The sequence below is a fragment of the Puntigrus tetrazona genome, chromosome 10, assembly GCF_018831695.1.
Source record: "Puntigrus tetrazona isolate hp1 chromosome 10, ASM1883169v1, whole genome shotgun sequence".
Classification (NCBI taxonomy): Eukaryota; Metazoa; Chordata; class Actinopteri; order Cypriniformes; family Cyprinidae; genus Puntigrus; species Puntigrus tetrazona.
Genome location: NC_056708.1, coordinates 664353 through 674352, shown reverse-complemented (window position 1 = coordinate 674352; position 10000 = coordinate 664353). Strand labels below are relative to the sequence as shown.

General features: G+C 43.4%; 1 protein-coding gene across 1 annotated transcript in view; it reads right to left on the bottom strand.

Moving 5' to 3' along the window:
- Positions 1 to 8575: 8575 nt before the first annotated feature.
- aplnrb (apelin receptor b) overlaps positions 8576 to 10000 on the bottom strand; it is a 1827-nt gene continuing 402 nt past the window's right edge. The window contains exon 1 of the mRNA XM_043251168.1: positions 8576 to 10000. This exon is cut by the window's right edge and continues 402 nt beyond it. Coding sequence (XP_043107103.1) covers positions 9269 to 10000 — 732 coding nt within the window. The 3' untranslated portion in view covers positions 8576 to 9268.

The window sequence follows — 10000 nt, the reverse complement described above, 5'->3', positions numbered from 1 at the left end:
AGACAACAAATGAATAGGGAAAAAATTATTTTATCTAGTCTATTAAATATTATGAAAATCTTGCATTATAGTACATTTTATTTTAATTCCTATTATTTGAATTGAATCCTGATGTCCTCCAAAAAATTAATTATTTAAAATACTCTGAACAATGTAAAAAAAAGGTTAACTAGTTAATAATCTTATATAAAAGTTAATAATGTGTTAAAATATTGTGTTACTCCCTAAAAAAGTAACTAATGGTGTTACTTTTTTTTGGAAAGTAATGTGTGTTTGTCTCATCGGGGCTCGGCTTGCATGTTTGTTTATTTGATAGTTTCTGATTAAAGTGAAATGAAAAAAGCTGAAGCGGAAGGAAATGTAAAGAACAGGCTGCAGCTCAAACCTCAGCTTTCAACACTTTATTTATTTTGTTATTATGGTGGAATTGGATTATCATTAGCATGAAGACACTGATTATTAAAGCAGGATTAATGATGTACTTGTTTCTGACAGCAAACAGATCGGGGAAAAGGCATTAAATGCATTCATACTTTTAAGGAGACCTATTCAAATCAAAGCAAATCTAATAATGAAGAAGTCTTTAGTTTCTTCCAGTAGCTGTCAGGAGAGAAGCTTCCAGACAAACAGTGTTTTTATCAGGTGATATCTGAACTTCTGCTTCATTTCAGACAAATGGGAAGGCCTTAAAATAATGCTACAATTAAAAAGGTTATAACGGGCAGAATTGTTGTTTGATTTGTCATACGAGTACAGACAGACAGATCCAGAAGACATATTTGAGATTGTCTCATATTTCTCATATTTGCTGTTTAAGGTCCTGTAAAATATTTAATCTGGACAGACTTTGCAACATTGGTCAAGTTCTTTTTTCATTTTCAGTGCTGACCAAACAGGAATCAAATATGAGCGTGAACGTGTGATACACGAATCTACTTCTGAGGTTCAGAAACCATTTACCTGTTTCCTCAAACATTGGTCAGAAACAGTGAGAACGGATGCAGAAGATGAACTGACCACAAACCACACACACACACACTCATACACAGTCTCACACACACACACACACACACACACACACTCATGCACACACACACACACACACATGCACACACACTCTCACATACACACATACACACTCACACGCACACACACACACACACACACACACACACACACACGCTCTCTCTCACTCACACACACACACACACTCTCACACACACACACACTCACATACACTCTCACACACACACACACTCACATACACTCTCACACACTCCCACACACACATTATGTGAATGAAACATACCCCAGTGTTGCCAGGTCTTCTTTCATGACTAACCCTACACCTAAAGCTTGCTTCCTCGTAGGGACTTAAAAACTCCCCAACAAGTTCAAAATTAACTGGTATTATTAAATTTTTTGCACATTTGGGCCCCATAATGTAGGAAACACCAGGTAGACGCGCACACACACACACACACACACACACACACACACACACACACAGATATATTCAGTGTGTCGCTGCTTTTAGACAATGTGTCATTCTAGTTCTGACAGATAGGTCATGTTTTCCCATTAAGGCCACATAACGTTGCTCAGCCTCATTTAATTTACTGCATACCATTTAAGACGCGTCTCTGTGAGCCTCTGTGATCCGCTCAGCTCCGCTGAAAGCCTGCAGCTGAACCGGCTGTGTCTTCAGCTGATGACAGGGAAGTCATTTAGCTCCAGAGACAAGCCTGAGAGAGAGAGAGAGAGCGAGAGAGCTTGAGACGGCCCTAAAAGCAGCGCTCACAATGGAGAGAATAGAGGCGCTCATGAAGGGAGGCTTTGTGCTTCAGGGAGGATGAGTCTCCTGGTCTCACACCCATAGATCCGGTGCGATCGCATCATGCATACCGCCGACGTGCCTCTGTGACATACATTCAGTCTTTAGTCTGGATTCTCAGGCAGAATGAACCTCAGGTGTCTGAAGATGCTGCTTCTAAAAGATGTCGTAGAAGAACCATTTTGGGTTCCTCCAAGAACCTTAAAGTGGTCTTATTATGGATTTGTGAACACAGGTCTAAGTGAATAAAAAACATCCTGCAAAGTGTCATATCTGAAAGTGCACCGTGTGTAAAGAAAGAGTCCAACAAATAAGCTGAAAATAAATGCATATTATAAATTTCTTTCACTTGCACGCATCTCCACCGGTGCTTTGGGACTCCTCGATCCAAAATATAATAGGTGCACTTTAAAAAGATCTGTTTTCTACCACAGAGAACCTTTTGTGCAGTGCAAGGCTTTCTTTTCACGGCACCTTCTTGAAAGTGTACACTGAAGGTGCTGATGATCTTTGGCCTGATTCTGCAGTTCGGAAACCTCGCGGCTCCTGGCGTACGTCTTCTGTGACCTCGGGTTCGATCATAAAGCGTTAAGGAAGTGTGGCTTACTTTGTCAGACAATCTGCACTTTTGAGCTAACGGTCTCTAAGGGGCCCGAAGACACAGTGAGGGTCCCGAAGCACGACGTGATGCGGATGAAAGACAGGATTTCCCTGGACAGGAACCTTTCCCTCGTCTCTGGCCCCGTGACCCCTATCCTGTGCTCTAGGGCCCCTCTTCACCCTGGTGGAGGTGCGGGAGGCATGAACCAGGGCCGGACGCCACGAGTCTTCCACGAGCTCCTTGGGGGTCATCGGTGGTTTCCCTCTTCGGCCGCCGCTGACCTCCGGAACGGAGCTGTTTCTCGAGCCGCCCTCTCGTCCCATTGTTCTGGACTAGTAAAGCCACGCATGTTTCCTCAAGAGTTATTTTTGCCTGACCTGCTCTGTTGCCTTGATTTATAACGGATTGTGTCTCGAAGGGGTCTTTCCACTTTTTTCTGAAGGTGTGGTCACATTGTTGCTTGATGAGATTTTGTCGATAAAATGATTTCCACATGAACAGGAGTTTATGTTCATTAGTTTACTCAAGTGAATTTGCTAAGATAACTTCTTTATGATCTGTGCTTTGTATATCATCACAGTATTGACTTGTTCTTGCTAACTTCAACTTTACTAATGCACCTTAAGGGTGGAGGTTTCTATTGACCTCATTATTCCAGAACATTGCACTGGCCACTTTTATAATATTGCGTAATAAAATGATTTGCAGCTTTGGAGGTATTTGGACAAGAGGTCTCAGTTCTCTAGGATTAGTTCCCTTCTTTTCCTGTGCGACCTGGGCGGTGACAAAACAGTCACAATCAAAACAAAGCCTCATTGACCGAGCATCAGTGACAGATACCGCAATAGCTTTAGCTCTGCTACACAAAAGCCTATAAGAATGCTTTAGCAAACTGCGTTTTAATGCATATTCATTGCAAGCAATCATAAGGGTGGGGCAGTTTGCATAGGTGTGGTTTCAATCTGTGGCCGTCAGAAACATTTCAATTTAGTTCATTCACTCAGGAGAGGATTTTATCCAAAGTGACTTCTAATTAAGAATTCTGAGAAGTGCTACGACGTTTATAGCGTTTCCGAAGTCGTACAGATGGGTATAATTCAGCAAAGAAGGGCTAAAACACATCTGTTTGTACGTTTATTTTCTTTTGTAATAAGTCTTTACTGTCATTATTCTTATAAATAAGTATTTCTTTAAAAAAATCTATGTCTGTAGGTGCTTACTGTCATTATCTACGTCAGTATTGTTAAAGTAAGCTGTGTGATGGTGCTCATCCTTCACTAGAACTTTCATGTATTATGGGGTCATCCAACTGGCGAGACAGGAAGAGTGTGTCAATGCCATAGAAGTAATAGGAAAACCTGAACGATTGGGCTAATTTGGGTATTTTGTGTAGATCAGGAAGAGGAGAGGGCCAAGCACTGAGCCCTGAGGTACACCGGTGCTTAAATGAAGCCAGCAAACTTTCTATTTTAGCTATTCTGTGAAATTTAGACAGACAGCCCTCGTACATCTTACAGATTGGTTGTGTTACATCAGATCTGCTCTTTTGGATGGTGTTTCTGAGGCAGGGCTGGTAAGTGCCCAGCGGGGAAGGAGTGTGATATTGTGATGTTTATTAGTTAGAGAGTGTATTGTGTACTAAATGGCTCATCTCCTTTAAAGTCAGTTGTTTTGCTTCTCAAGAGGTCGTTAGCATAGTGCTTTGCTGTGTTAATGAAACATTAGTTTACACAAGAGATCGGCTCATAGCGCTGCTCACACCCGCTTCTGCAGCATGACTTTGCTATACTGAGATATATATTCAAATAGATAAATAACAGACTTAGTTTTATTTAATTTTTGCCTACCCAAATCATCCCATGAAGCATCGCTCTCCGTCAGGTGAGTGGGATCTGAGTACCTGATACTGCTGAGTTTGCGGAAAGGAAGTAGATGAAAGCTTCTGTAATTGAGTTTCATTTGTTCAGGGTGAAGCTTTGATGAGGAAAGACAAATACACATCAGCAGTGATCCATCTCTCACCGAGCAGAACGAGGGACCGTCAGTCTGTCTGGTGGCTTTGATGGCTGTAGAAATGTAGAAACCCTCCATGAGCAACCTCCAGAGACGCCTGGGATTATTTACATGATGGATAACATTAGAGAGGTTTTTAATTAGCTATAAAAAGCTGATGAATGACATGCATATCTTAGAATTATAAAGCTTCCAGAAACATGATGAAAATAAATGAACTTCAACAGTTTTAATCCTCTTTAAACAGACAAAAGAATAATATGCAGCAGGCAAACCACACGTATCAACCTCGACGATCGGACAAACTGAATAGAAACACACAGGACTTAAATACACGAGCAATCACTAAATGAACTAGACGCAGGTGAAGACAATCACACAATTAACAGGAGCACCGAGCACATGACACAAGACCGAAACAACAACAAAGGATCCAAAGACGGGGCACATATTTAATGTAATGAGTGATTTTAATATTGTTCTTTCACAGATCCATTTCGTTTGATTATTGCATAACATCTGAGCACAATAATATGGATTGTGTGTGGATTCGGAAACTTCCCGTACCTGAAACAACAATCAAGAGTTAGTTCTGAGTATGATATTATAGCAGCTGTAGAGAAGATTTCTTTGTTAACTAATCTTAAATGCATTAAATTCAATCTCTCACTCATTTGTCGTTATGGCGCCGTTTGTCCATTTCCACACTTTTTCTGATTTATTCAGACCAATCCAGAAATAAGCCCAACAGCCTTCTGTAGAAACTGATAAAGCAGGTAAATCACTAAAAACACCAGCAAGCTGAATAAACGTCTCCATCGGTTTGAGAACAAAAACTCTTAATACAGAAGAAGCAGTATCCTCAGATTGTCTTGATCCGTCGCTCACTTGTTCCTTTAAACTGTTGATGATCATCAGATCTGCTTCTTCTCTGCTGGAACTCCAGACCTTCCACTCAGATGAAAAATAATAAAAGCTGAAGTTGTAGTGAATCCATTTAAAGTTGTCCGCTCTCTGATCTTTTCAGAAAAGAGAATAGATATTATTTCAGACAGAGATGTTTGCCCATGGTGTTTATTTAGATTCTCACGTGACTGGCCTTGATGAAGAACACACTGACCTTGTTCAGAAAAGCCATGTTTGAGTTCTTCAGTCTTGTTCTCTTTCTTCCGTCAGGTCACACACACCAAGACGCCTCCAACCATCCACACACACCACGTCTAATATGTCTTCTCATTATTATAATATCAAGAACGTTACTCTTGAAGTTATTGATTTATGATATCCTATAAAGCAGTGAAATTACATTTTAGACATGTTTAGACATTTAGTTTCTGTCAGATATGTTGGATTACCTGTGTGCTGAAGTGTGTGTTGTTTCTCTGTGTGTGTGTGTGTGTGTGTCCTGAGACGGTCTCCACGCTCTCATAGATGTCCACCATCATCTCCGTCCTCGTTCCTCGTCATCACATGATCATAAATAACGTATTCTGTCTCTGATCTCTCCGTCTTGTACATTGTGTCTCTGTATTGATTCTGTTCTTCTAGTTTCTGATTGTTTAGAATTTCCATCCACCTGTCTTCAAAAAATCAAGCTGGAAGTAAAGTCAGAACAAAACTGTTAGTGTTCACTGTGTCTGTGACGTGACAGACAAGCTGCCAGGACAGGAAGTACTATACATATTTAAACCTGTGTGTGTGTGTGTGTGTGTGTGTGTGTATGAGTGTGTGTGTGTGTGTGTGTGTGAGTGTGTGTGTGTGTGTGTGTGTGTGTGTGTGTGTGTGTGTATGTGTGTGTGTGTGTGTGTGTGTGTGTGTGTGTGTGTGAGTGTGTGTGTGTGTGTGTGTGTGTGTGTGTGTGTGTGTGTGTGTGTGTGTGTGTGTGTGTGTGTGTGTGTGTGTGTGTGTGTGTGTGTGTGTGTGTGTGTGTGTGTGTGTGTGTGTGTGTGTGTGTGTGTGTGTGTGTGTGTGTGTGTGTGTGTGTGTGTGTGTGTGTGTGTGTGTGTGTGTGTGTGTGTGTGTGTGTGTGTGTGTGTGTGTGTGTGTGTGTGTGTGTGTGTGTGTGTGTGTGTGTGTGTGTGTGTGTGTGTGTGTGTGTGTGTGTGTGTGTGTGTGTGTGTGTGTGTGTGTGTGTGTGTGTGTGTGTGTGTGTGTGTGTGTGTGTGTGTGTGTGTGTGTGTGTGTGTGTGTTTCTTCTACTTGATGGCAAACAGATTGTCCCACTCGCAAACACATTATTAGTTGAGAAATTGTTGCTTTATTTGTTTTTACAATAAAACAAGCACTTACTAATATTTACAGTGCACTCCACAGGCGTCCTTATTCTCTTTTACAGTATACTTCAGGAAACGTTCACACACAGGATGCAGATGAGTGTGTTTCTCCAACAGAACAGATTCGTACTACATGAGTGTCTCTGCAATGGATGTGAATGGGTGCCGTCAGAATAAGAGTCCCAACAGCTGGTTAAAACATCACAATAATCACTGGAGCAAGTGTTATTATACATATCAACAGAATAATAGAGAAGAAGAATGAGACAACTTAGAGACGAACTTTTTAAAATAGAGTGAGTTTTTCATGCTCTCTTTCAGGTTTCTCTCTTCTAACATATATAGGTTTCGCTTGAAAGCGCAGGAAGCAGCTCATTTAACACACGCAGCTTCACACCATGAAATTCACATTTATCAGGGAGATTCAATTACTGGTCTAAATCTTTACAGCATCTTTGAAAAAGTCCCAAGAAACATGGTCCAGATTTTCTTTGAAAACCCAAGGTATAATTTGACACCTGCAGGCGGCATTTGATCTGTGCCCACACACTGCAGCTGTTAGCAGAGAAACATGCTGGAAACACTCCTGCTCCTCACACACTCGTGACTGAATGGTTCATCCACGTCTGATGAACGTTTAGGAGAAGTTTGATTCGCCGGGCGTCTCAGACAGCAGCGGGGTCTTCTGCTGCCCATGCTTCATTCACAGCCCTGACCGAAAACTAATAAACAAACCACAATAAGCACAAGGGTGGTCACTAGCCCACACACACACGAGCAACTGCACACACACACACACACACACGAGCAACTGCACACACACACATGCAGAACACACTTGTGCTCTCTCTACGGCCCATTTATATAAAAGAAACACCCTCTATTCTTTCAGTCTTCCTCTGTTATCTTCGAGTCTCTGCCTCTTGATTCTGCTTTTTGTTTCCGCTCAACCTCCGTGTTTTTACTCTCCTCTTGATCTCTGTTCGGTCTGTCTGCTATTTAATATCCGTTACGTGCTAATCTTCAGATCAGATATTATTCCCGTATTCATCAGCTGCCTGTCAGGGTTTACTAACATTTATATTTATTCATTTAGCGGATCCATTTTCGCCACGAGACACAAACAGTGATGTGTTTTTAGAGATTAATAATGTTTTTATCTGTAAGCATTTGTAAGTGTTCTTAAATATTGTGTTTCTAAGTGTTACACATGTGGTGATGAATCTCGAAGCCTGTCCTGGAGTTATCTCAGTTGTTTCTGTTATTGATAATAAGCACACCCTTTATTATGGAGGACAAATATTAATCCATGCTGAAGACATTAGTCCCACTAATTACCTCAGATTAGCACAGTCTCTCCGACAATGATTACGTCCTGAGCAAAGCTTATTAGGGAGCTTAATCATTAGAGGTCTGTTGAGGGAATGATGACCCTCCATATGCAGAGTAGGCATTTCTAAAGTTGGTTTTTTTCTTTGGCAAAATACCAAAAAGATGACACATATGTTCAAGCAATTCAACGCATTAAATAAATACAACCAAAATTGAACACTTGAAAATGACTAAATACGTGAAGATATTCAGGCTTATTATTAGACATCTAAAGGGTTAATACTTTAGGTCATGCTCTTTTTTTCGTGCATGCATACTCTCAGTGATTGAGAGCTAGCGTTGAGTTTGAGTATGCAAAAGTACTGAACACGAAACGCAAGGAAATCTGCTCTAAACACGCATTTCCCGTCAGTCGCTTGCTTTGATTTTGAACCGACTGAAGACAATGAGGGACGGAGCGGCTCTTACAGGAAAACACACACATTCCAGCGGAGTCTTAACAGACGAGGCGCAACGCGGAAATTCATTACACAGGTTTTATTCACAGAGTACTGCATAAAATCATCATACAGCAGAACATTTCGTTTTTTTTATTTCCCCACGAGGTTATGCCAAAGTAAAAAAAAAATTCACACATTTCATTAGCTCACACTCACACGGTATCTCATCTGTCGAAGCTGCCACCTAGTAATTGGACGTCCCTTTTCCCCGACAACATTTGTCAACTGCCATCTGTCCGTCTGAGCTCACCCCCCTCGTGTTTTCGTCTCACCCACCTCCCCCCGAAAGTCTTTAATCAAGCCCCAACACTTCTCCTGGAGTAAGGCACCCATCCCTCCCTCCCCTGTCTTGACGGTTTAGATAAGACCGACTGACCGCCGGGGTTCTTATCAACAAGTGCTAACAGGACGAAATATAAACAAGCAACCGAGAAAAACAAGGTGGCAAAGAGCACGGTTAAATACAGTTTATACAAGTCCATAAATTGCTCTCGAACGCCATCGTCTCTGTGCAAGTCCAAAGAGAAAAGCAGAAAAGCCCTGGCTCGTTCTGCCCGGCTCTGTCCGGCTCGGGTCTGCTCCGCTCTGCTTTAAGTTCCTCAGAAACTTTGCAGAGTACCAACGTATAGTCCCTGGACAGGGGAAGCCGCTTCCTCGCGTTCCCGCAGTCAGATACAAAAGGAGAGTCTGCTGGTGAAGGATCTAGCAGGCCTCCTCACACCTTGGTAGCCAGCGACTGGGCCTCGGTCTTCTGTGAAGAGAGAGAGGAGGCAGGGCTGGCGTGGAGGGCTTTCTTCAGGTTGAGCAGGCAGAGGCACTGCGAGCGGAAGCGCAGGTCGAAGAAGGCGTAGAGGAGCGGGTTCAGGCAGCTGTTGACGTACGCCAGGCAGGTGGCGTAGGGATGCGCCAGGAGCAGCAGGTTCAGGAAGGTGCAGGAGTCGGGAGCCAGGTTCAGGTACGACAGGGCGTCCATGGTCTTCACCACGTGGAAGGGCATCCAGCAGGCGGCGAACACCACCACCAGCGTGGTGATGATCTTGAGCAGGCGGCGCTTGCGCTGGTCCTCCTTGCGCAGGCTGTTGAAGTGGCGCGTGACGGTGCAGCCGATGAAGCCGTAGCACACCATCATGGCCAGGAGCGGGATCAGGAAGCCCAGAGCCGTGGAGGAGATGCTGAGGCCGGCGATCCAGAAGGTCTCCTGGCCTGGCGTGCTCACCACCAGGCTGAAGTCCATGGCGCAGGAGGTGCGGTTGGTCTCGGCGTCGTACACGGTGGTGCGGAACAGCAGCGTGGGGCCGGCCAGGACCCCCGAGAGGAGCCAGATGGTGGCCAGCGAGGCCCGCATGTGTCCCCGGGTCCGCAGCTGCGTGCTGGTCAGCGAGTGGACGATGGCCATGTAGCGGTCCAGGCTCAGGCAGGTGAGGCAGAAGACGCTGGCGTACATGTT